This window comes from Dryobates pubescens, chromosome 29, assembly GCF_014839835.1.
Source record: "Dryobates pubescens isolate bDryPub1 chromosome 29, bDryPub1.pri, whole genome shotgun sequence".
NCBI classification, from domain to species: Eukaryota; Metazoa; Chordata; class Aves; order Piciformes; family Picidae; genus Dryobates; species Dryobates pubescens.
The window spans coordinates 440,107-463,867 of NC_071640.1; the positions used below are offsets into that span (position 1 = coordinate 440,107).

The window sequence follows — 23,761 nt, forward strand, 5'->3', positions numbered from 1 at the left end:
AGTGGGGGTTTGGGCTCGTGGGGGGAAGGCCTGGACAAAGGCACTTGGGCTGTCTGCTCTCCTGCAAGCACTGAGCTGCTTCAGGATTTGGCTTTCAAAGTGTTTAAGCTGCTCCAGGTCCTGGTGTGTTGCCAGCCAGCAGAAATGGGCACAGACTGGCAGTGCTGGGTGTCTGCTGGCACTGGTGGTGGTAGCCAGGAGGGGCAGTTGGGTTTCCTCTGCACCTCTTGCACTGCTCCATGAAGCTGATGGATGCTGTGCCCATGTTTGTCATCAGTGCAGTCTCCAGAGCTGCTTGGTGATTCTGTTGGCCTCCTCACTTCAGCAGCTGCCACTTCCTGTGCCACCTTGACCTGAGCAAGAGGCCGATGCCAACTGAGCTTGGTGCTGGAAAAGAAACCTCTGTCCTCTTCCCCTTTCCATCCCCCAGTGCTAAGGAGCAGTGTGAGAATCCTCTGGACTGAGCTGCTCAGACCCCTGGGGCACTGCAGGCTTCACTAAAGCAGCTCTGAGCTGTTTGGTGTTGTCTGGCAGACCCCAGCCCTCTGCCCTGGCAGAGGCAGATCGCTCATCACAGCTTCTGATAATCATCTCCCTGGGTGGGGTGGCCAAGGGGGGGCTGCCATATGCCCCAGGCCTGCTCTTGCCCATCAGGAGGAGGAGGCTGAAGGACTTGCAGGTTCTGGCTCTGCATCAGGCCAGCAGCTTGGCTGCAGGGGGAAGTGCTGTGAGCTGAGGGGAGGTTGGAGGCCTCCTGTGTATGCAGAAGGGGAAGCTGCAGCCCTCTCCAGAGCAGCTTCCGGCCAGCTGCCAGCCTGTGCCCTGTTGTGCCAGCCCTGCTGCTCCCTGGCTGCTGGGGCACCCTGGGACTGTCTTCATCAGCTGTAAGATATGGAACCCATACACTAAAGATGCTGAACAACCTTCCCTGGGCTCTGGATTGGTGATGTTCAGATACTTCAATAAAGCTACATTGAAACCCAGGAGATCTGCTCCTGAAACTGCTTCTGAGGGAGCTGGGAGTGCTGCTGGGGGCTGCCTGGGTTGTGCTCCTCCTGGCACAGGCAGTTTGGGTGGGCAGAAGGCAGAAAGGACTTAATGCTCCTGAGACAAAGCAGGGCTGGCTTCAGGCGGAGCTGCAGTGGCTCTGCTCTCCAGGCAGGTCCTCCTGGTGCTGTTTGGGTTCTGTTGGGAGCCTTTTCCTTTGCCCTGTGCTGCGAGGTGGTGCTGGAGCACGATGGCTGCTGAGCAGAGCCCTGGGCTCTGGTGCATTGTGGCCTTGGCAGGACTGGAAGGGCAAAGGATTTTCACCTGTTGTTCTGTGCCCTGTTTGGCTGCCAGGGCTTGGGAGCAGCTCCTGTGTGGCCCTGGCCGCTCCCTTCCTCCCATTCTTTGTCTTTCAGCCATGCAGAGATTTCCTCACCTGGGAGCAGGTCACTGCACACCTGAGTCACCTCACCCGGGGCAGGGCCAGGCGATGCTCCCCAGCAAAGCTCTTGCTTCACCTCTCTCTTCTTGCATTTCAATAGGAGACTTTTCCCCCACACTGTTTGGGTCCTGCAGCTTCTCTGCTCATGGTCCAAGGGGTTCTGTCCTGCCTCCCTCCCAGCAGCACATGGGGCAGAGCTGGAGAAGGGCACTGTGAGCCTCAGGCCTCTCTCCCTCCATCGGTGCTGGGTTTGTTCAGCTGCTGCAGGAAAGCCTCTGGAATCTCACCCAGAATCCTCTCAGCTGTGCTGAGTTGCTGCCCTGCAGCAGAGGTGGACCTGTGTGGAGTCACACCAGGAAAGGTTCGGCTCAGGGGCTCTGGAATTCCCCTGCCCTCTGTGCCCTTGGAAGGAATTTTACTGAACAATGAGGGAAAGCTTCCTGGAAGAGCCGGAATGAGAAGGGGGCTGAGGGGCCTGAGTCACCTGAGAGCTGCTCATGCCTCAGGCATTGCTCACTGCCCTCCTGCGAGCCCGCGGCTGGGCTGCGGTTTGGCAGCCACAGGAGACCTGGGGTGACGTGGGGGTGACGAGGGGATGGTGCTGGGGTGAGGAGGGGGTGGTGCTGGGGTGGTGCTGGGGTGGTGCTGGGTGACATTTGGGTGGTGTTTGGGCATCCTGATGCTCGTTCTGTGGGGGTGGTTTGGGCAGCTGGGTGACAGCAGCTCCAGCTCAGCTTTTGTGTTCCCTGGCAGCCTGTGTGGGGTTGGGCATGGAGTGAAAGTTGCCATTTTTCACTTGCATTTCCCTTTCTGGCTGCTTTTCCCCAGTTTCCTGTAGGCAGAGGCCCCTGGCCCTTCAGCATCTTGCTCTGCAGAGGGCAGGAGTTGGGCATTCTGTTGTGCAGCACTGTTGGATTCTTTGACTCATCCCAGGAACCTCCATGGACTGCGACGTTCCTGCATGCAGAGGCCAGCAGGAGGTGTCCAGCACAGGGCTCAGCCGCAGGCTGGGGCTGCATTAGGTGTTCACCATCACTGCAGCTCAGCTGCAGCGCTGCAGACCCCAGTGGCAGTGCCCCCCTGCAGGACCAGAGGTGGTGTGCAGGCTGGGGGGGCTTTGGGTGCCGCTTGGCGCTGAGGAGTTTTGCTGCACTGCTCAGCAGGCCTGAACCGGGAGGAGGACAAAGTGTCCCTTGTCACCCAGGGCTGCCTTGGACTGCAGCTCCTCTGGGCAAGGCTTTGCCAGCTCCTGGAAGCTGAGTGAAAGGAAAGAGGGGAAGAAAACTGGAGCCTGCTGGGTGCCTGCAGGCCATCAGCACAGTGAGGGGAGAGAGCCCCTGGGTGAAGCACTGCCCTGTGGGGAGGAGACCTTTAGCCCTGACCACTGCAGCTCCCTGGAAAGCACAGAGGCAGCTGGAGCAGTGCTGGGCTGGTTCCAGGAAGATCCTCCAGCCCTGCTGCACCAGAAGCTTTTTACCTTGCTGGGGTCTGAGAAGAGGAATTTTTCTCATGATGCTTTTGTTTGTAACCTGCTGGTGGCAGAGTGCTGCCTTGGGTGGCTGCAGGGCTGCCCGCACGGAGCAGCCGCTGTGCCCGGTGCTGGCCACGGCAGCTCCTGGCAGGCTGCTTAACAGCACTGAGATGCTCCTGGGGCCTCTGCTCTTCCCATTCAGCATTCTCTCACTTGCTGCTGATCATATCACAGACTCCAGGAGAGGTGAGAAGAGATCCAGCTGAGAGTTTTGCTTCCCCGAGCGCCCTGGCAGCTCCAGCAGCTGCAGTTTTGGCAGGAGTGGAGACCTGGCAGGCTGGGCTGGCTCCAGAGGGTTGCAGCAGCAGCACGGTGCCAGCCTTTGGAGACGCTGCTGCTGTGTCCCTGCTCCTTCACCTCTCACACAGACGTGGGCTGGGCTCTGGCAGCCTCCGATGGAGCTTGCCAGAAGTGCAGCGTCCCTGCGGGGCTGGGGCAGAAACTGCAAAAGCGCTTAGGGAGGGGAAGGAAAAGAGGGTCAGGTCACTTCCCAGCTTTGTCCGAGGGCTTTCTACCTTCCTTTTATAAACTGACTGGGGGAGAAGGCATTTCCAGAGATGAGATCCTGCTCTCTGACTTGTTCTGGGCATAATGTGGTGGAGGTGGCTTTCCTCTTGCTGGAAAAGGCTTTCTGGAGTGGCAGAGAGCTGCTGGGCTCCTGCGGACAGGCTCTGGTGGAAGCTCTGCAGCAGGAGGGTTGCATCTCCCTGCTGATGCAATCAGTTGTCCTCTGGTGCTGTTTACACTGCTCAAAACAGTCCAGAGGACAGGAAAGTTGTGGTTTGCTGCTGTGTATGAGCTAAAGCAGCTTCTGAAGTCATGGTGAGAGGGCAGCGGAGGTGACTGCTGGGCTGCTGGGAAAACAGGACTGGGAATGAGAAGTGCATGGCATGGAGATGCAGGCAAGGCAGAGGGGGTCTGGGGGTGTGTGGGAGTCTCCCCAGGGCTGCTGCCTCCTGCAGAGGACCTTCCCAAGACAGCTTCCAAGCCACGGAGATGCGGTGCTGAGGGCTGGGGTTTGATGATGCCCTGGCAGTGCTGGGGGAGCTGGTTGGGTTCTGATCTTGAAAGTGTTTTCCAGCCAAGCTGATTCCATGGTTCTGTGGCTGAGCTGAAAGAGCTCTGCAGGAGCCTGAGCCACCACTTTAAATTTGTTTCAAAGCTCTCAGACCTTTTCACCCCCTCGGATCTTGTTTCTGTTCCTTATCTGGCTGCTGGCCGCGTTTGCAGCCGAGCTGCTCTGGTTTGAGGTCTGGGTTGCTCATTAACCGCTGGCGGCTCCGGGCCGTTAGGAAGTGAAACCAGGCTGTGGCTGCGCCCCGGCAGGACGAGCAGCACCGGGAGCCCCTGCCAGGGTCAGCGCCCGGAGGCTGGGCAGGAGCCCTGCTGCCCGCGGCCGCTCCCATCGCTTGCTGGGGAAGGATCACGTGGAGGGGCGGGCAGCCAGCCCTGCCCGGCCTGGTGCCAGCCCTGCCCGGCCTGGTGCCATCCTGCTGCTGCCGCCGGGGTCCTGGGAGCGTGCGCCCCGATGGCGGCGGTCACCCAGCACCAGATCCAAAAGGTGAGGAGCTGCAGCCCGGGGGGAGCGCGGCCGGGGGCAGCGCCTGGGGCGGGCAGTGCTGGGCAGCTGGTGCCCGGCTCCTTCAGAGCTCTGCCCGGCAAACGCCGCAGTGTGAGGACTTCGTTGTGGCCAGAACCCTTCCGGAGGGTAACTGGTGCCGCGCAGCTCTTGGACACATTGCTCTGGTGCCCTTCTGTCCTTGCTGCGCTGCTCCCGTGGCGAGCTCGGGATCTGCCTGCGGGGATAATCCCTGGCAGTTCTATATCGGGAGCGGCGGTGCCAGCGGTGCCCGGGCAAGGGATCATCCTGCAGCAGTCCTGGGAGCACCCCGGGGCTCCCTCGGAGAAGACAACTCCCTGCAGCCTGTGCAGAAACCTGGCTGCTGCTGGGCTGTGAGCCCCACTCTGCCAGCCTCACTCAGCTGGCACGGGGGCTGGCTGCCCTGGCACCAGGCTGTGGTTGATAGCTGCTGCTTGCACTCAGCTGAGAGCTCCTTCAGCCGCAAAGGCTCCAGCGGTGATGACTTCTCTGCTTTGAGGACTGGGGGTTTGAGGTTTGTTGCTCTTAGCTGTGTGGCAGTGAAGCCTCTGCAGGAGTGGAGCTCTCGGAGCGAGAGGAGAGCCCGGAGCAGGCTGCGGAGCCGGGGCTGGGGCCAGGGCGCTTTGCACATGGAGCTGAGGCACCGCGAAGGGCCGGAGCTGCTCTCTCGCCTTGCACTAGCTCCCCCGAGGGCTCTGGGGAGCAGCCTCCCTGTCTCTTGCAGTTCCACGAGGATGGCTTCCTCGTCCTGGAGCAGTTTTTCACGGCAGAGGAGTGCGACCGCATGAGGAGCCGGATCCAGAGCATCGTGGCGGCCATGGAGGTGCCGCCGCACTGCCGCACCCAATTCTCCACCAAGGAGGACGAACAGCTCCAGGCACAGGTACGGAGGAGGGTAGGGATGTCCCCAGGGAGCTGGAGGGAGACTGGGGAAGGGCAGACAGCTGCTGAGGATTCGCTCTGGGGGAGCACAGCTGACTGCTGGCTGGAGGCAGCGCTGCCAGGGCTCTGAGCTGCTGGCAGAGGGTGGAGGAGGAGGAGCTGCTGCCAGCCCCCAGCTATGGCCCCTGGCAGCCACAAGCAGCTCTCACAGATCACCTGGGACTCGTCCTGCAGACAGAGAGATGATCTTCCAGGTGGCCAGCACAGGGGTGGCCGCTGCAGGGGGCTCCTGTAGAGCCCCGGGGGGTGCCCAGGCTGTGAGCAGCCTCCCGAGCAGGACTTTCATTGCCTGTGCTTTGCTTACACTGATGCTTGGTGGGAGCAAGATGCAGGTGAGTCTTGGCATCTGGAAGGGTTGGTGCCTCCAGAAGGACGCTGTCCTCACTGGCCTCTCCTCCCTGGCAGGGGAGCTCAGACTATTTCCTGACCAGTGGGGACAAGATTAGATTCTTCTTCGAGAAAGGAGTTCTGGATGAGAAAGGTAAGGCCTGGCCTGAGCCAGCTGCAGGAGGGGAGGGAGCAAGCTGGGGCAGGGCCCAGGGGCCAGGCTCCAGCTGCAGGGACAGCTCCTGCCCTGCAAACGAGGTGCTGGGGTTTGTTTGACAGGGAACTTCCTGATTCCCAAGGAGAAATCCATCAGCAAGATTGGCCATGGTAGGTTGGAAGGATGAGCTCTGGAGGGGTGGGCAGGGGGAGGTGGTCTTCAGGAGCAGGATTTCTCCAGACCTGCTGACCATGAGGAGCCTTGGCAAAGGCTGGAGCCTCTGAGCAGAGCAGTGACTTCTGCTGCTGCTTCCTTGAGCCTCCTGGGGACAACTGCACCAAAGATCACAGCCTTGCCCCCCTGCCCCTTGCCCCCCTGCCCCTTGCCCCCCTGCCCCTTGCCCCCCTGCCCCTTGCCCCCCTGCCCCTTGCCTCCCTGCCTCTCCCCCTGCAGCCTCCTTGCTCTGGGCTTCTGCATTAAACTCAGGCAGCTTCTCCCCAGGGCTCCGCAGCTCTGTGCTGCCCCTGGCTCTGCTGTGGCTGCTTCCAGAAGCAGCCTTCCAGGAGGGCTCTCAGCTCTGCATAGCTCAGAGTCACCCAGGGGTGAAGCCCTGGACTTCAGCCCTGCTCTCTCTCCTGTCAGGGATCTGCTGTGGCAGAGCCAGAGCCCAGGGCTGGGCACAGCCAGTACAGATCAGACTGTGCCCTGTGTCCCCTGCCCTGCTGGCTGGGCTGCCAGTGCCACACCTGCAAGTGTTGTGTCACCTTGGGGTGGCAACCCGCAGGCCTCCAGTCCTGGGAGGGATGAAGGCTTCTGCCTGAGCTTGATCTCCCCTGGCTCTCTGCAGCTGGGTGTTGGCAGCTGCCAGGCTCCCTGTGCTGCTGAAGCCTTCAGCCTGCTCCTTCCCTTCCCCTCAGCCCTGCATGCTCACGACCCAGTCTTCAAGCAAATCACTCACAGCTCCAAGGTGCAGGTGAGCTCTGGCTGCTCCCCAGTGCTCTGCTCCTCCAGCTCAGGCTTTCAGCCTCCCAAGGACAGAGGAAACTGAAATATCTTCAAGGAAAGCTGCTTGGTGGTGCAGTGCCCAGCAAATGCCAATCCTGGGGAGTTTCCTTGCAGGACCTGGGCAGACAGCTGGGCCTGGAGAGACCAGTGGTGGTGCAGAGCATGTACATCTTCAAGGTACCCAGGTCACCCCGGGGCCCCTGCTGGGGGGAGGTCTGAAGCTCTTCTCACTCCTCACTTTTCTTTCCCTGCAGCAACCTGGCATCGGTGGGGAAGGTGAGGTTTGTGTTCTTTGCCACACTGCAAGCAATGCCCTCTAGGGAAGGCAGGACCAGGAAAAAGGCTCAGAGCCAGACCCCAGCCTCTGAGTTTTGTGGTCCAAACCTTCTGGGAAGTGTTAGCAGCCAGAGGTGAGCCAGGAGCTGCTGCCACTCCTGGGCATCAGAGCTGGCGGTTCCTGGCAGGTGCTGGGGTGTGGGTGGGCAAGGCAGGAGGCCAGGGGGAAGGAGGCAGCTGCCTGCTGAGCCCCTCGAGCGTTAACAGACCCCAACGCTCCTCCCGTTGCAGTCACCCCCCACCAGGACGCCACCTTCCTGCACACGGAGCCCCTGGGCAGGGTCCTGGGCTTCTGGATCGCGCTGGAGGATGCGACGCAGGAGAACGGCTGCCTGTGGTTCATCCCCGGCTCCCACACCTGTGAGGCTCTGCTCCCTGCAGGGAACCTGCCCCTGGCCCTGCCGGGGCGTGGGGGGCGTGGGGGGCATGGGGGCGTTCCCTGCCCGCGGCGCTGCCGCCCCCCTGCCCGCGGCGCCGCTCCCCGGCTGATGCTGTCCCGGGCGCTGCTCTCCCTGATGATGCTCTCCCGGCTCCCAGCTGGGGTCTCCCGCAGGATGGTCCGGGCGCCCGCGGGCACCTTGCCCTGCGTGCACTTCGTGGGGTCGGAGCCAGCCTACGACCAGAGCCGGTTCGTGGCCCTGCCCACACGCAAAGGTAAAGCCCAGCCCAGCCCCGGCCCTGCTCCGGGGGAACCAGGGAGCTGGGGCTGGACCTCCCCACTGCCCCCCCCCTGCCACCCTACGGCTGACAGCTGGCACAGAGCAGGCTGGGGGCTTCCTTCCCACCAGGGGGGCTCATCCTCATCCACGGGGAAGTTGTCCACAAGAGTGAGCTGAACAGCTCCCAGGCCTCTCGCCACGCGTTCACCTTCCACGTGATGGAGGCCAAAGACACCACCTGGAGCAAGGAGAACTGGTGAGGAGATCCCAGCCAGGAGACGCTGCTCTGGGGGCCACAGCTCCTGGGGGCAGCAGCCAGCTGGCACTGACTGCACAGCTGGAGAGCTGCCACAGCCTCTGAAGGGCTTTTTCACCTCTCCCTTGTCTCCTAGGCTCCAGCCAACTCCTGAGCTGCCCTTTCCATCTCTCTACACTTGAAGCAGTGGTTGGCTCCTGGAGGCAGTAGCTGAGGGATGTCCCTTCCTGATCCTTGCTTTGTGTTCCCTTCACACACAACCCTCACAGCTCAGGACTGAGCTCTCCTCAGGCCCCAGGGCACAGCTGCATGCAGCTCCTGCTCCTGCAGCATGAGCACAGCCACCCAGCCCCTTGGCTGAGGACCCTTCAGGCTCCAGCACAGACCAATAAAGACCTTTGCACCCTGACTGGGACCAGTGCAGGATTCTCTGCTCCAGCCCAGAGCCTGCCTGCTGCCTCCCCTGGCAGTGCAGGTGTCACATGGAGGTGGCTGCCTGGCTCCTGCCCTCAGCTCTGTCCTGCTTGACTCATTGTGGCTGAGCTCAGCCCCTCCTGGGCAAGGGGAGCAGGGACCCTGCTCTCAGTCAGCCTGCCCTGCCCTGAGAGAGATGAAAAGGAGAACTCAGGGTGGGGTTGGGGCTTGGTTTTTCTTTTCTTCCTCATCTCTTCTTTGAGAGTTTGACCTCCTCCCAGCAGCCAGGGCCAGCTCCAAGGTGCCTGCTGCCAGCCTTGAGCCCTCAGTGTGCACAGGACCAGCTGCTACCCCCAGCTGAGCCACAGCAGCTCACAGCAAGGGGATGCCTCAGGGAGGGGGAGATACCCAAATCACATCCAGGTCTGTGTCCCAAGCTGGGGAGGGGCCCTGGGGTGTGATTTCCCTGGCACTGCTGCAGTGCCAGCCTGGAGGGGTGGGCCTGGTACCATCACTGCATGAATTACACAGCAGTGACCTGCAGGCAGCTGAAGCTTTCTGCATGCCCCCAGGTGCTGAGTGCCAGCTCTGGTCCTGTGCAGCACTGCTGCCCCTCTGCTCTTGTGACCAATGTGCTCACAGCCACCCTGGACACACTTGGCTGTGGCAGTCTCTGAACCTGCAGTGCTGCTCACACCCCACAGCCTGGTGGTGCTGGGGTAGGTGTGGGCAGCTGTACCTGCGGTGTGCCCACCCTCCCTGTACAGGTGCTCCAGGTGCTGCTCCTGCAGCAACCAGGAGGTCACACTGAGCAGGCTGAGGCGGCAGGACCCAGTACAGCAAAGCAGGAGGGGCCCTGGCCCCCCTGAGAGGCTTGCTTGCTTACTTCTGGTTTGCCTTCCCCCCTACCTCTTCTTCCTTTGCCTCTGGGCACCCAGAAGAAACTTCAGTGGGAAAACAACACACAAATAACTTTAATCAGTAGTGGCTGTGAGCCTGGGAGAACAGACAGCAACCCCCCTGCTTTACACAGGGGCTCCAACCCCTTCAGCACAGCTCTGCTCCACCTCTGTGTTTAACAGCTTCAGTAACTGTCCCCCTGCAGCGCCTGGCCCAGCCCTGAGCCCCCCCTGCAGCGCCTCTAGGCCATCAGCAGCACCTGGAGGTAGAGGGGCAGCAGCAGGTTGTCGATCTGGGTGGTGTAAGCCTCCAGCAGGGACACCAAGCTGACTGCTGCCAGGATCCAGGCGTAGCTGGAGTTGAGGTTCACACTGCTGTCAAAGATGAGGATCAGAGCCACAGCAATCAGCTGAGCAAAGATGGCTGTCATGGTGCCTTCAAAGGTCTTCTTTGTCCCTGGCCATTTGATTTCCCCCATGGTACTGCCAAAGACAGAGGCCATGGTGTCTCCCACCCCTACTGCCAGCACCCCCGAGTAGGGCACCAGTGCCCCTGCCCCAGACAGAGCTCCTTTAGGAGCACAGGCTCTGGGGAACAGCCACACGGGGAGGGACATGCCCAGGAGGAGGTAAATGTGAGTCAGGATCAGAGGGCCACTGTCCCTCTCGTCCAGGAAGAGGGAGAGCAGCTGCCGAAGGGCTTGGCCGAAGGGCTTGATCCTGAAGTAGCGAACGTACTCCAGCAGCAGCAGCAGCGCCAGGCACAGCGCCGCGGCCACGTGCAGCAGCTGGCGGTCCAGGACCAGCCCCGGCACGTAGGTGGCTACCACAATGAGGTGGAAATACTTCCTGGTGGCGGTGGAGGCCTGGTGCTTCTTGGAGCCGGACGACCTCTGGGCGTTCTGGTAGAGCACGACGGCGCAGGCCGAGGCGGCCAGCAGGCTCCAGTACCCCAGCAGGCAGACCCTGGCCTGGGTCTGGAAGAGGAACTGCAGCAGCCAGAGCAAAGGGTTCCTCTGGATCAGTCGCTGCAGCCAGGGCACGAGGACCCCCAGGCCCAGCACCGCCGTCATCATGTGGAAGAAGAGGGAGGAGATCCACGTGCCCGAGTCCAGGAAGAGGAAGAGGACAGCGAAGAAGAGCCCCAGCAGAACGGCTCCAACCACTGCCACCAGGAGCAGGAAGTCGCTGGGGTCGCCCCTGGCCTCGGGGGCGCTGAGGGAGCGCTTGATGAGCCGGTTGAGCACGAAGCTGAGGGCTCCCAGCACCAGCAGCGCCTCGCCGGGCGTGAAGCAGCGCGGCAGCAGGTACAGCAGGATCATGCTGAGGTAGACGAAGATCAGCAGCACCTCCAGCACCTCGATCACCTCCGCGACCGTCAGGGAGTGCTTCATGGTGTAGATGATGACGCTGCCAGCCACCCCGCTCAGGATGCAGGTGTTGGTGGGCACAGGCTTCGTGATGCCCACCGCCAGCACCGACAGGAAGAGGGCGACCAGCATGCCCGCCGAGGCCACCACCACGCCCAAGCGCTCCAAGTACACAATGCCGGCGGCCCTGCACCTCTCCTTCATCACTATGCCCAGCAGGGGGGCGACCATGCTGGCCGGCAGGAGGCCGCTGTTGGCCGCCGTCCGGAACTGGAACACAGCGCCCCCCAGCTGCAGCAGCCGGTCCCACTTGAACTGCACATAGAAGGCCTGGACGGCCAGGGCCAGGGCGCACCAGGAGAACCTGTCCCACACCGCGGCGTGCACCAGCAGTGCCACGGCAAACACCACCAGGGACTCTGCCAGCACGGCCTTGTTCGACATGACTCCAGCCCCGGGCGGCTCCAGCGTGGCGACTCGTCCCCAGGCGCCCTGCAGCGCTCAGCTGGGGCCCATCAGGAGCAATTCCCTCTCGTGCTACTGCAATCCCTACTTGAAACAGAGAAAGAGCAAATAAAGCAACCGCGAGAAAAGCTTCGGCAGCAAGTGAACCTTGCAATGCAGCCTGGGTCACGCTCGTGGAATCAGAGTCATTCCTCTTGGGAAAGACCTTCAGGATCACTGAGTCCAACCCTTATGCAACCCTGCCAGGACTGGTGCTAAGCCATTGCCTCAGCAACGCTGGAGGGCAGCCTCCCCCAGCAGGCCACCTGCCAGCTGGGCTGCAGGGCAGAGCTGCACCCAGTGAGACGCAGCCCTCCGGTGCCACCACAGCAGCTCAGAAAGCTGCCGAGTCGTGAACCTGGCCTCGGCTGTGTTTCTCTGCCGAACGACTTCATTTGCTTGTGCCTGCTGCAGTTCCTTCCTCCACACCTTCCAGGTAACGCTGAGCTGCTCAGCACCCCCGAGCCGCACAGACCAAAGGGGACTCATCGCCTCAACCCCTTTCGTGACCTGCTCTGGGTGGGGAAGCTTCCCACTGACGTGACCCCAAACGCCCCGTGACCCTCCCCTGGGCTGCAGCACCGTTCTCCTCCCTCTTTTCCCTGTGTGCTCCCTAGCGCTGCAGGATCCCCTCGTCCCGTCCTTCCGCGCCGCCCTCCGCCTCCTCTTCCCGCGGCCATCGCCACTGGGAGCCGCAGCGCGGCAGGGACCGTGCCGGGGATCGCGGCCTGCATCAGGCCCCGGAGCGGCTCCGCGGCTCCGCGCAGGGAAGCGGCGGCCTCGCCGCCCTCCCCGCGCAGCCCTGCAGCCCAGCCCCAACCTACCTGGCTGGACGCCGCCATCTTGGCGCCGCCGTTGTCACATGACCCCGGGCGGGGCGCGCGGCGGGGGCGGAGCGGCGGCGCCCCCACGTGACGCGAACGGCGGGGAGGGGGCGGAGCCGGCGCCGCGCGGGCGGTCACGTGAGCAGGGAGCGAAGATGGCGGCGGGCGGGCTGTGCGCGAGGTGCGGCGTGCGGCGCGCGGCGGCTCGGGCGGGGGGCGGGGGCGGCCTCGGCCCTGGCGGCACGCGGGGGGCACGCGGGGGGCGGGGCCGGGCAGGGCCGCGCGGCGGGGGGGCTCCGGGGGGGGCTCCGGCGGGGCGCGGAGCGGAGCGGAGCCGCGGGAGCGGGGCGGGCTAACGGCTGCGGGGTGCGCGCCGGGCTGGCCCCCCCGCGCGCGGGAGGCCCCGCCCCTCTCGGAGCGGCCGCTGCGGGACCCCCGGGCGGGACGGCGTCGGTGCGAGTCGGGACCCTGCCCCGGCTTCGCCGTTCCGCCCGCTCGCGAGCGGCGCAGTGCTTACCGGGGCTCTCGAGGCTTAGCTCTGGCGGAGCCGAAGCCTCGGCTTGCGGCAACGGCCCGGAGGGGTCGCCCGGGGCCGGCCCCAGCCCGGATCGCTGCTGGGCAGCGGAGCCCCCAGGGGCTGCGTCTCGCCCCCGGCCCAACGCTCTGCGAGCGCGAAAGTCCCGGCGGGGCGGGGGCGATGCTTCGGGGAAGCTCCGCAAGGGACCGCGGGGGCCGGGACCGCCGTAGGTCGGTGCCGCCGCTCGTCCTGAGCACGTTTTTGCCGTTGGCGGTAACGGTTCCAGCGCTGATGGTGGCTGGGGACAGCGCCGCTGCTCGGGTGGGCACACGGAGAGCTGCACTCTCGTTGTCGAAGTGCCACCGAGCCCTGGCAGCTTGATTCACAGCAGCCGTCGGGAGGGGAGGAGGAGAGGGCTTGGCTGTGCCAGGCTGGTGCCCAGTCCTGCACAGTGCTGACTGGCAGAGCTCGATGCCCCCCGGTGCTCTGTGTGGGCTGGGGGTGGCACCCCCAGGGGATGGCTGGGCAGGTCGGGAGCTAACTGCTGAGGGTCTGGGAGGCAGCAGCGATGCTGCCCTGCAGAGCGTGGCTCTGGTCACTGGGCCGGGGGCAAGTGTCAGCTTGCAGGGGCCTCTCACTGCCTTTGGGGAGTTACCTTCCCGAGGCTGCTCTGAAAACAGGCTACTGACTGCTGCTGCTCTTGGAGAGAGCCTGCGTGGGGCAGCTGGGATGGTGAGCTCCCAGGTCATGCAGCGCTGCTAACGAAGCCTCCCCTGAGTTCCTGCAGTGCTCTTTTTGCCCAGCCCCTGTTTGCAGAGCTGGTTTGGGGGCTCTCCTGGTGCTGCATGCGTGCAGCAGGGCTGGGGGTTGATCTGCACTGACCTGAGAGCTCAGGTTGGTTTTTCTGAGCAGGTCTGGGGTAGAAACAAGGAGCCAAGGGTGGATGTGCTGGGGCCCTGCAGCAGCTGTGTTCCACCTTCTGTAAGGGTGGCCCAGGCTTATCTTGCATTCAGAGTGAAGCATGGAGGTGTTGCAGAGAGCTTGTCTGGAGGGCTGCAGGGAGTGTGAGTGAGTGCAGTGCTCCTCTCTGCTGCCAGCAGCTTTCTGTTCACTGACCTCCAAGCAGTGCAGCAGGCTGAGCTGCAACCTGATGGAGAGGTGGTGCTGCTTTGGCAGGAGCTTGCAGGCCTTGCTGTGACACTGGCACCTCCTGGGGTCTTTCCTGGCTTCTTCCAGGATACCTGAAACTGCTCAGGTAGAAACTGATGTTCCTCAGAAGCCTTTTTCCCTTCTGCTGCAGTGTGATTGGGTTAATTACAGGTTTGCAGAGGTGTGAGCTGCATGGCAGCCTGGGTAGGGTTCAGCATTAAAATCCTCTCCACTTTTCCCCTTTGTTGGCAGGAGCAGCAGGGAATTATGGACAATCCTTCTGGGCAGATCAGCTCTCAGAGAACCTGTAAGTGTGTGTCCTGCTGAGCAGGTTTGCCCTGCATGGGCTCCACGGCCAGCAGAGCCCTGGTGCATCTCTTTGGGTGCTGCTGGCAGTGTTTGCTGCCTCTCCCTCTTGCCCAGTGCAATTTTAGTTCCTCTGTCTCCACTCCTGGGTCACTCTTCCCGAGCTGCCTGGAAGGGTTTCCCTGAGGAGGTTCCATGTCTGGAGCTCACACCAGTGCTGCTTTCCAGGCTGCCTGGCCTGGGGGAGTTCCCAGGGCTGCAGCCTGCTCCCTTCTTTGCAGGCACAGAGTCTGTGCTTTTCAGGGCTGCCCAGGAGCTGGCAATCCAAACCTTGCTGAGCACAGCCTGCAGCCTCCTCCTTCCTCTCCCTCCCCAGGGCTGCAGCCGGCAGCAAGCTGGGAGCCAGTCTCAGCTGCCTGTGCTGTGCTGCAGGGGGGGGCAATATCTCTGCTTCACTCAGATACTGCACAGGGGGTGCTGAGGACTCTGCTCAGTGCTGTTTGGTTCTTTGTAGGCACAGATTGCAGCAGAGCTGAACAAGCACTGGCAGAGGTTGTTGGAGGGACTTGCCTACTACAAACCTCCGAGGTACAGTAATGGCCTGAGCTGGGGAGCAGCCTCTGCAGGGGGCTGCTCCTCACTACAGAGGCTTCCTGTATCTCTGATGATGTAAAAGGGGATTTGGCTCTCCTGCATGCCTTGGGATTTCAGGAGAGGAGTAGCAAGGGAAAGTGCTTCAACCCCTCCCCAGTTCTGGGGCATGAGATGCAGGGCAGCAGGCAGCAGGTTCTGCTCTCACTGCTGGTGCCAGGCAGCTCTTGGCCCTGCTGGGCTGCAGGTGCTCATCCAGCCTGAGCAGAGGGGCTGCTCCTGGCCCCTGTTTGGCTCATCCCATGGGGCTGCTGCAGCTCCAGTGACTGAGATGTGTGCTCTGCAGTGCAGCTTCAGCAGAGAAGATCAAAGCTGACAAAGATGTGGCTGCGCCGCTGAAGGAGCTGGGCCTGAGGGTCAGCAAGTTTCTGGTGAGTGAGCTGCTCCCTGGGTACTTGGAATGCATTGGTGCCCTTGAGGCAGCTCCTTGATGTTGAGGAGAGGCAAACAAGTTCCTCCCATTTGAAAGTGATCTGCAGGGGGAGGCTGCAGGTGAACATTTTGACTGAGCAGTGACCTCCAGCTGCTGTGCTGCTTCTGTAGCCTCCTGCTCCGTGGAGGGCCTCACTTCTCAGCAGCACTCCCCTGCTTCTGCTCCTTCTGGGGTTGTCTCTGGACATCAGACCCTGCTCAGCTCCAGGCTGATGCTCCACCATCAGCTGCCATGCTGGGAGGGTCTGGAGCTGGGAGGCTGCTCCCTGTGCTCCCTCAAGGCTCAGAACGCAGCAGCTGGCAGCGGTGCCTTGGTCTGGAGGCTGTGGCACTCCTGCAGCTGAGGCTAACCTGGCCACATCCAAGGGACCCCAAGCTGCTGGCAGGGCTGTGAGCACAAGCTGTGACTAAAGCAAGGATGTGCCTGATGCAGAGAAGAGTTGTTTGAAGAGGAGAGCTGCCTGAGTGTGCTCAGCAGCCCCCAGCAGCCCCAGAGCCTCCCCAGAGCACTTCTGTGTTTTGCAGGGCCTGGATGAGGAGCAGAGTGTGCAGCTGTTGCAGTGTTACCTCCAGGAGGATTACAGAGGAACAAGGGACTCCCTGAAGGTCCACAGCTCTGTTTGCCTTCTGTTTGCCTTCTGTTTGCTCCACATCTGTCCTTGATAGCAGTTTGTGGATGTGTGGTCAGCCTGAGCTCAGACTGGGAAGTGGCTTTGTAGCTTTTCTCCTCTGAGCCCACGGTGCCTGAGTGCTGTGAGAGGAAAGGTGGCAGCAGGGGCTCAGGCCTGTCTGGTGCCTCTTGCTGCCTCAGTGTCTCTGCAGCACAGGGATGCAGGAGGGTTGCAGGCATGTGGAGGAGAGTGAGTGGGGGTGAGGAGTGAGCACAGAGTTGGAAATGAGTGGTTTGCCTTTGTGCTTTTGGAATCTCTCCAAAAGGTGGAAAGGAGAATGGCTTTGGTGCCCTTCAGCCCTTCCTGGTGAATGTGTCCCTGCTCCAGAGGGGTCTCTGCAGCAGCTGTTTCTTGTGCTTTGCTTGCAGACAGTGCTCCAGGACGAGAGGCAGAGCCAAGCTCTGATACTGAAGGTTAGTTTCCATTGGTATTTTCTGTCCATCTGCTGGCACAGGAGCAGCTTCCTTTCTGTGGGGCCAGAGGAGCTTGGAATAAATGAAATGCTCCTTCTGGTAGAGAAAACAATGAGAGGTACTTCAGGTGGGGTGGGAGGGAGGAGCTAGAGCTGGCAGCTGCTACAGGCAGGAGATTTTTGCTAGCAGGGGCTGAGCTCTGCAGATGCTCTGAGCTTTGCACTTGTGGTCTGAGGTGACAGCTCGGGGGTGCAGGCTGATGACTGCATCTGGCAGAGGCTGACAGGGAGGAAGGAGAGATCCTCCCTTCTGGCTTTCTGCTTTCCCAGGCTCCCCCTCAGGGCAGCTCCAGCCCTGCCCCTGTGGGCACCTCGGCTCAGCCCGGGGGGTTGTTTCTTTTCAGGTAACTTTAACACCGCTCTGAAACTGCATCTGTGATGGTGGTTGGGCACTGGATGCTCTGTGGTGGAGGCCTTGGCAGTGCCTGGGAGAGGAAGGTGTGGGTGTGGGGCAGGATGCCACCCTGGTGCTGATGTCTGTTCACAGCTTGCTGACTACTACTACGAGGAGCGGCTCTGCATCCTGCGCTGCGTGCTCCACCTGCTCACCTACTTCCAGGATGAGAGGCATCCCTACACCGTGAGTGCCTCTGCTGGCCTGCACACAGGGCAGCCACTGCCCACTGCCCATGTCAGAGCAGGGGAGAGCTGCTGACTCCTGTCTGTGTTTAAGGCTCAGTACTTCCAGTGCATCGAGAAGCTGGACAAGGAGCTGGTCCCTAACTACCGGAAGCAGTTCGAGGCACTGTACAAGGCAGAGGCTCCTACCTGGGAGACACATGGAAACCTGATGGTACTGGGGCTTGTTCCTTGTCTCTCCCACAGGCAGGGGCTTGGGAGCTGCCTCTCTGCAGCTGTAGTTACACAGGATGTCTCTCCTGGTCCCACAACCCCCAGGGTGCTCTGGCAGAACGGGCGCCGAGGGCTGCACCTCCTGTTCTTGTCATGAGCGCTCTGGGAGCCCTGGGCCCACAGGCCCATTGCATGCCCCTGTAGCAGCACTCTGGCTCTGGTGCCTCTCCTTGGCACTGAGCTGTCCCAGCTGGTGGCTGTCCTGGGAGCCTCCCGTGGTGATGCAGCTCTCCTGTGCAGACAGAGCGCCAGGTGTGCCGCTGGTTCGTGCAGTGCCTGCGGGAGCAGGCCATGCTGCTGGAGGTCATCTTCCTCTACTATGCATACTTTGAGATGGCACCTGAGGAGCTCCTGGCCTTTGCAAAGCTGTTCAAGGAGCAGGGCTTTGGCACCAGGCAAACCAACAGGCATCTGGTGGATGAGAGCATGGATCACCTGGTGGAGCGCATCGGGTAAGAGCGCTGCGTGCTGGGCAGGGGGAGCAGAGCCCAACCGCTGCTTGCCCTGGGGCAAAGCTGCTCTGAGGCCTGCTGCTGCCTCTCCAAGCACTGCTGTTTCGAGCTGAGCTTGCTGTGATGAAGGGAAAACAGCTTTTTGGCCACCTTGGAAGCTTGTGTGTGTGGCAGGAAGGAGGTGTGGTGGCAGAGCAGAGAGGCAGCCCTGTGCCCCCTCCAGTGTTCAGCTCTGGTGGTCCTGTGGTGCAGGGCAGTGGACCTGTGCCTGGCTGCTGCCTGCCTGCAGGCCAGCCCTGAGCTCTGGCTGACTGCAGCCTTCCCTCACCTCTCCTGGCTCTGCTGACAAAGGGCAGCAGCACAGCTGGTGGGACACAGCTGCAGCCAGGGGATGGAGGCCCTGCCAGGTGGCAGCCAGAGGAGCACAGAAGCTGTCCTCACCCTGCAGTGAGCAGAAGTGGCTCCGGAGAGGGCAATCAGCCCTCTGCTAGCGCTCAGGGAGCAGCTTTGGGTTACCTCCTGCTGTTTCTTGGCTGCAAAGAGCAGCTGAGCAAAAGCAAACTGGAGGTGGTAATTGGAAAATGAACCACCCTGAGCTCTTCAGTGCTGTGTCTGAGCTCTTGCTTTTGTTCTGTCCCTGCTTGCAGCTACTTCAGCTCTCTCATCCTGCTGGAAGGCATGGAAATTGACTCCCTCCACGAGCGTGCTTTGGATGACAGGATAGAGGAGCACAAGTTGGCCAAGAACCAGAGCATCCACCAGGTAAAGCTGGCAGAGGAGCCCTGGGCAGGCCCAGCAGTGCAGAGCCTGATACTCAGCTGTGCTGTTTGGAGGTTGCCTGCAAGGGTCTGATCCTTGATGGCCAGGTGTAGGAGCTGGCATCCACTCAGCACCCTGGGGCTGCAAGAACAGAAGGAAATCCTCTCCCCTTGGCTAGTTTGGGCCTTTCTCTGGGGGAGGGTCTGTCCAGGGCAAGAAGCACTGAGGAGGTTCTAGGGGGGTGGAGCAGGAGGTTGGTGGTGTGAGTGGGGTTGGAGCAGCTCTGAGCTGCAGGGCGGCGGTGGCTCAGCAGGGCTCTGCCTGCCGAGGAGCTCCTCCCAGCTCTGCTCTGTTTGCACAGGAGATGGACCTGCAGCTGCTGCAGCTGGGGGATGTGTGCCACCACGCCCCAGTGCTGCTGGCCTGGGCTCTGCTGCGCCACACCATCGGCCCCGAGGAGGCGGCGGGCACGGTCCGCAGGCTGGGCAGCGCTGCCATCCAGCTGGGCACCTTCCAGCACCTCAGCCGGCTGCTGCGCGCCCTCGGCGCCGCCGGCACCAACGTGAGCGCAGCCCGGGGCGGGGAGCGGGGTGGCTGTGGGCAGAGGGTGCAGTGAGGCACTTCTGGCATCTGCCCCCCCTGCAGCGGAGGTCAGGAGTGCAGCTGCAGCAGTTTGTGTCCCTGGGAGAGCTGAGGAGCTGCAGCTGCCCTGGGCAGCACCGGCTGCATTCAGTCACAGCTGCTGGCCTGGCCGTGCTGGAGCTGGAGCCAGCAGGGGGGTTAAGCCTGCACTGTTGTCTGGTTCCTTGTGCCAGGCCCCTTGGGCTCTGTGAGCAGTGGGTGCTGATGCTCTGCCCCTTGGGCAGACATCCCCTGAGCCTGGCAGTGCCCAGGCTGCTGCTTGGTGATAGATTTCCTGTTGCTGTGCAGCTGAACTCGTGGCTGCTTCCTGCCTTGCTGCCCCTCTGCTGGCTGCAGCCAGGAGCTGTCAGCAGCTGGGCTGTGCTCTGCCCTTTGTGGCCTTCCCTCCAGCCCCTGTGTGCTCTTCCCCTGCAGTGCACTGCCAGCACGGCCTGCATGTGCATCTATGGGCTCCTGTCCTTCGTCCTGACCTCCCTGGAGCTGCACACCCTGGGCAACCAGCAGGTAGGCATCCAGGCTCTCCCTGCCCCTGGCTGCTGCTGGCTACTTCTGTCACATCCTGAGCCTGACTCAGAGGCTGCAGACTTTGTGACTGGGAGCTGGAGAGGAGTTTGCTGCTTTCCTGCTGCCTTTGCAGAGTGCAGCTGCAGCACACAGCTCTGCAGGCTGCTAAGGGAAGGGAGAGCAGGAGGCACCTGGAGGCCTGTGGGTTTGGAGGTGTTTGTAGCTGTGGCAGAGCTGGCTGTGCTAAGCCCCCTGCTCTTGTCTCCACCCTCTCTGCCCCTGCAGGACATCATCGATGCTGCCTGTGAAGTTCTGGCAGCCTCCAGCATCCCTCAGCTCTTCTGGAAGACGGTCAGTGCAGCACCTGGCACCTGCCCTGCTGGCAGCTGAAGCCTGGGGGAAGGTCCCCTGGGGGCTTCTAGGAGGGCCTGGGGAGCTCTGCTTGTTGGTGTCCTGCCCTGCAGGGACAGCCTTGGCTTTACTCTTGAAGGGTACTGGGGAGGTGTTGCTGTAGCTGGTAGTGTAAGCAGGGCTGGGGTGCAGGGCTTGGACTAACTGCTGCCCAGAGCAGCCTGCTGGGATCCCCTGCTCACAGGTTGTCCTGCCTGGCCCTGGCTCACTGCCTCCTGCTTCAGTCTGTGCCAGGGCTGGAGTGATCCTGTGTGCATGGCTGATGTGAAGTGTCCAGCTCTGAGCAGCTGTCTCCCTGTGCTCTGCTGAGGCCATCTGAGCATTGCCTTTGGTAATGAGACTTCTGTTCTCTCTTTCCACCCCCAGGAACCCACTGCAGGTCTGGGCATCATCCTGGACAGTGTGTGTGGGATGTTCCCCCACCTTCTCAGTCCTCTTCTTCAGCTGCTCCAGGCCCTTGTGTCTGATAAATCTACTGCAAAAAAGGTAAAGGAGCCCTTGGTGGCAGGGCAGGGCAGGGCTGGGCTGGGCTGGGCTGGGCTGGGCAGGGCAGGGCAGGGCAGGGCAGGGCAGGGCAGGGCTGGGCTGGGCTGGGCAGGGCTGGGCTGGGCTGGGCTGGGCTGGGCTGGGCTGGGCGACTCTGGCATCAGCCCTGCAGCTCAACTGCACTCTTGGATAACAGACATCAAACTCTTGTCAGAGAGCAGTGCCCAGGGCTCCTCAGTGCTGTGCTGATGCAGGCTGATGTGTCTTGGCCCTTGGAAAGCTTTCCAGCTCCCCTGGCTGGAGATGAAGCCAGGGCCTGGTGTCCAGGCTGGGGCCCCTGCTGCCTGGGCTGGGACTGGCCTGGCCCTGGGGGCTGTGGGTGGGGATGCTAGAAGGAAGCTGCCCAAGCTGCCTGCCCCTGGCAGTGGTGGTGCTGGGGGCAGGCCTGGCTCTGTGTGTGCTGAGCTGTGTGGCTGCAGGTGTACAGCTTCCTGGACAAGATGTCCTTCTACATGGAGCTGTACCGGCACAAGCCGCCCGACGTGGCGTCGCAGGAGGACGGCACGCTCTGGAGGAGGCAGGCCCCCAAGCTGCTCTACCCCCTCGGTAGGGAGGCTGCACTGCCCCTGCTCTGCTCTGCTCCCCCTGGCTGGGCACTGCTGCTGCCCACACTGCCCCTGCCTCCTCCCCCGCAGGGCTGGGCCAGACCAACCTGCGGCTGCCGCAGGGCGCGGTGGGGCAGGTGGTGCTGGACGACAGAGCCTACCTGGTGCGCTGGGACTACAGCTACAGCAGCTGGACCCTCTTCACCTGTGAGATCGAGATGCTGCTGCATGTGGTGTCCACAGCAGGTGAGAGAGCCTGGGCAGGGCAGGGGAGGAAGAGCTGGAGGCTGGCAGCAGCACTGAGCAGCTCGAGGCGCTGCTGGAGGCGCTGGGGAGGCCTTCCTGGGTTAGTGACTTCTGCAGCCTGTGTGTGAGGTCCCCTGCAGAGGCCCAGGGCAGCAGTGAGCTGGGAGAGGCTCTGGGTGAGGAGAAGGCTGAAGTGTGGTATGGGGACTGGTCATGGGGCTGTGTGCTCAGATCCCTGTGCATTGCTCCTGAGCTGACTGCTGCTCCAGCCTGGATCTGCTCTCTACTCTGAGTTGTCTTTGTCCAGATGTGATCCAGCACTGCCAGAGGGTCAAGCCAATAATTGATCTGGTCCACAAAGTGATCAGCACTGATGTGTCCATAGCAGACTGCCTCCTGCCCATCACATCACGCATCTACATGCTGCTGCAGAGGTGAGGCACCCAGCAGGGCTGCCTGGGAGGCTGCCAGGGGGTGCTGAGAGCTTTGCAAGAAGTGTCTCAGTGCTTGAAGCCCCCAGGACTGTCCTGGCTGCACAGCCTTCAGTGCTCTGCTGCAGCAGCAGGCTTCATTTCCACCTCTTCCCTGGACCCTGTGCCCACTCAAGGGCTTTTTTCTTGCTGGTTCCGTTCACACAGAGGGGTCAGACAGCTCTGGAGCAGGAGCTGCTGGGGAGTGAAGCAGCCTCCTCTGTGAAGTGCCTGGGAGCTGCTCAGCTGCACTGGCTGCTGGCTGTGGCAGTGCTGCCTGCTGCAGTAAAAGGCTGTGACTCAGTGTGGGGGTGGGGCAGGTCTAGACTGGAGGTGCAGACTGGTGTCTGGAGTTACTTGTCCGAGGCAGGGAGGGAGGGAGGGAAGAGCCTCGTGGCTGGGAGGCAGCCCAGAGGCTGGGGTAGGGTGGCAGTGCACTGCATGCAGCCTTTCCCCTGCAGGCTGACAACTGTGATCTCCCCCCCCATGGATGTCATTGCCTCCTGTGTCAACTGCCTGACGGTGCTGGCTGCCCGCATGCCAGCCAAGGTGAGCAGCCTCCTCCTGCCCCTGTGTGGTAGGTTGAGAGAGGGCTTAGCTCTCCCTCCTCCACAGAGTAAGAAACCACAGCTAACTCAGTCGAAGAGCAAAAGCTATATATTTACAAGCATATATGGAAAGCAGGTTATATATAACACAATATATACAGGTATTTACAATATATACACAGAAATACACAGCAAAGACAAATAACACAACAAAAATCCCTCCCTCAGGGAGGGATCCCCTCTTTGGAACCCCCTCTCTCCCCCCCTTACCTCCCTTTTTCCCCAAAAAGGGGTTAGAGAGAGAGAAAGGCAAGTTACTAAGGAAAAGAGTTGTTAGCAAGCTTCAAAAGCCCATGCAGGATTAGTGTTTGCTTATCTGAAGGCCAAGTCCAGCAGTTCGCAGAAGAAGCAGGCAGGGAGAACAGGCTGAAACACCCAACTCCCCCAACTCCCAAACCGAACTGAACTGAGGAAAAAATTTTCCAACCGCTTCACAATCTAAAGCTGAATTTTTGTTTATCAACCAATGAAATTCGTTTAGAATATCAGAATGTTTTGGTTCTAGTACCAAAAACATTAGCCAGTGTGTTCCAGCAGTGTTTGTTCTTAAAGGCACAGCCTCAAACGACCACAGTCCACCCCTTTCTAAACAATTTCATTGGCTGTTCGTACTGTCCATCCAATCCAGAACAATATTTACAGTTCGTAAGTTAAGTTCATCGTCCATTCCGGCTATACTCAGATGTAGATGATTCAGAAGTCCAAGAAAATCCAAAATCAAGAAAATGGAAAACAGTTTGTCTCTCCGCAGACGAAGCGAAGAAAAAGGGAAACAGGGACTCAGGGACTCTCAGTTGACTCAGGGCTCTCAGGGTTCTCAGGGTTCGTGCACCGTAGATTCCTCAGGGACTCTTTCCTTTGGACGCGCTGTAGCTGTACAACATTCTGAAATTAAACTCTCTCAGCTAAAGTTAAATCTCTTTGTGGAATACACTGAATTTCACCATTCTCTTGCATTACCCAATAAGTGTGACCCGGACCTTCTGCTGAAACCACCCCTCGGACAGGTTTAGCCTCTCCTGAGGGCGAAAATACCCAAACAGTTTTACCTAACAGATTCTTTTCCCTAACAACAGGAACTCTATCACCTTCTACTTTCTGTAGCAGATCAGAATGTGCAGGTCCAGCTCGGTTCACTGAACCTCTACTGTTCACCAGCCAGGTTGCTTGTGCTAAATGTTTCTCCCAGTTTTTCAAAGATCCACCTCCCATGGCTTTGAGAGTGGTCTTCAACAAACCGTTGTAGCGTTCAATCTTCCCTGCAGCTGGTGCATA

The 23,761-nt window shown here is 61.1% G+C and overlaps 3 protein-coding genes across 4 annotated transcripts in view; 2 read left to right on the forward strand and 1 right to left on the reverse strand.

The window, feature by feature from the left end:
• Positions 1-4,370: 4,370 nt before the first annotated feature.
• PHYHD1 (phytanoyl-CoA dioxygenase domain containing 1) lies at positions 4,371-8,560 on the forward strand. The gene is made up of 11 exons (XM_054174354.1): positions 4,371-4,521; positions 5,285-5,443; positions 5,908-5,983; positions 6,109-6,156; positions 6,904-6,959; positions 7,106-7,168; positions 7,246-7,267; positions 7,559-7,687; positions 7,865-7,981; positions 8,116-8,242; positions 8,379-8,560. The coding sequence occupies exons 1-11, from the start codon at positions 4,489-4,491 to the stop codon at positions 8,422-8,424; spliced, it is 876 nt and encodes a 291-aa protein (XP_054030329.1). The 5' UTR covers positions 4,371-4,488; the 3' UTR covers positions 8,425-8,560.
• A 1,077-nt stretch (positions 8,561-9,637) lies between these two features.
• DOLK (dolichol kinase) lies at positions 9,638-11,444 on the reverse strand. The gene has a single exon (XM_054174364.1). It carries the CDS (start codon positions 11,367-11,369, stop codon positions 9,798-9,800), a length of 1,572 nt encoding a protein of 523 aa, XP_054030339.1. The 5' UTR covers positions 11,370-11,444; the 3' UTR covers positions 9,638-9,797.
• A 924-nt stretch (positions 11,445-12,368) lies between these two features.
• The window catches only part of NUP188 (nucleoporin 188), a 29,443-nt gene continuing 18,050 nt past the window's right edge, over positions 12,369-23,761 (forward strand). For both annotated transcript variants that reach the window (XM_054174330.1, XM_054174331.1), the window contains exons 1-18: positions 12,369-12,434; positions 14,172-14,226; positions 14,740-14,813; positions 15,163-15,247; positions 15,834-15,914; positions 16,348-16,392; positions 16,939-17,031; positions 17,125-17,244; positions 17,544-17,755; positions 18,403-18,517; positions 18,876-19,076; positions 19,571-19,660; positions 19,946-20,011; positions 20,438-20,557; positions 21,037-21,163; positions 21,253-21,408; positions 21,716-21,842; positions 22,340-22,427. In XM_054174330.1, the coding sequence (XP_054030305.1) occupies positions 12,409-12,434; positions 14,172-14,226; positions 14,740-14,813; positions 15,163-15,247; positions 15,834-15,914; positions 16,348-16,392; positions 16,939-17,031; positions 17,125-17,244; positions 17,544-17,755; positions 18,403-18,517; positions 18,876-19,076; positions 19,571-19,660; positions 19,946-20,011; positions 20,438-20,557; positions 21,037-21,163; positions 21,253-21,408; positions 21,716-21,842; positions 22,340-22,427 (1,881 nt within the window). In that variant the 5' untranslated portion in view covers positions 12,369-12,408. The remainder of the gene's footprint in view (positions 12,435-14,171; positions 14,227-14,739; positions 14,814-15,162; positions 15,248-15,833; positions 15,915-16,347; positions 16,393-16,938; positions 17,032-17,124; positions 17,245-17,543; positions 17,756-18,402; positions 18,518-18,875; positions 19,077-19,570; positions 19,661-19,945; positions 20,012-20,437; positions 20,558-21,036; positions 21,164-21,252; positions 21,409-21,715; positions 21,843-22,339; positions 22,428-23,761) is intronic.

What these genes read in the sequence shown, in the direction of transcription:
- PHYHD1 (XM_054174354.1), top strand. Translation starts at nt 4,489, where the DNA reads ATGGCGGCGGTCACCCAGCACCAGATCCAAAAG. An exon ending in CTCACAGCTCCAAGGTGCAG is followed by an intron (nt 6,960 to 7,105) that starts GTGAGCTCTGGC and finishes GTTTCCTTGCAG; the next exon opens with GACCTGGGCAGACAGCTGGG. An exon ending in GGCCCTGCCCACACGCAAAG is followed by an intron (nt 7,982 to 8,115) that starts GTAAAGCCCAGC and finishes CCTTCCCACCAG; the next exon opens with GGGGGCTCATCCTCATCCAC.
- DOLK (XM_054174364.1), bottom strand. Translation starts at nt 11,369, where the DNA reads ATGTCGAACAAGGCCGTGCTGGCAGAGTCCCTGGTGGTGTTTGCCGTG.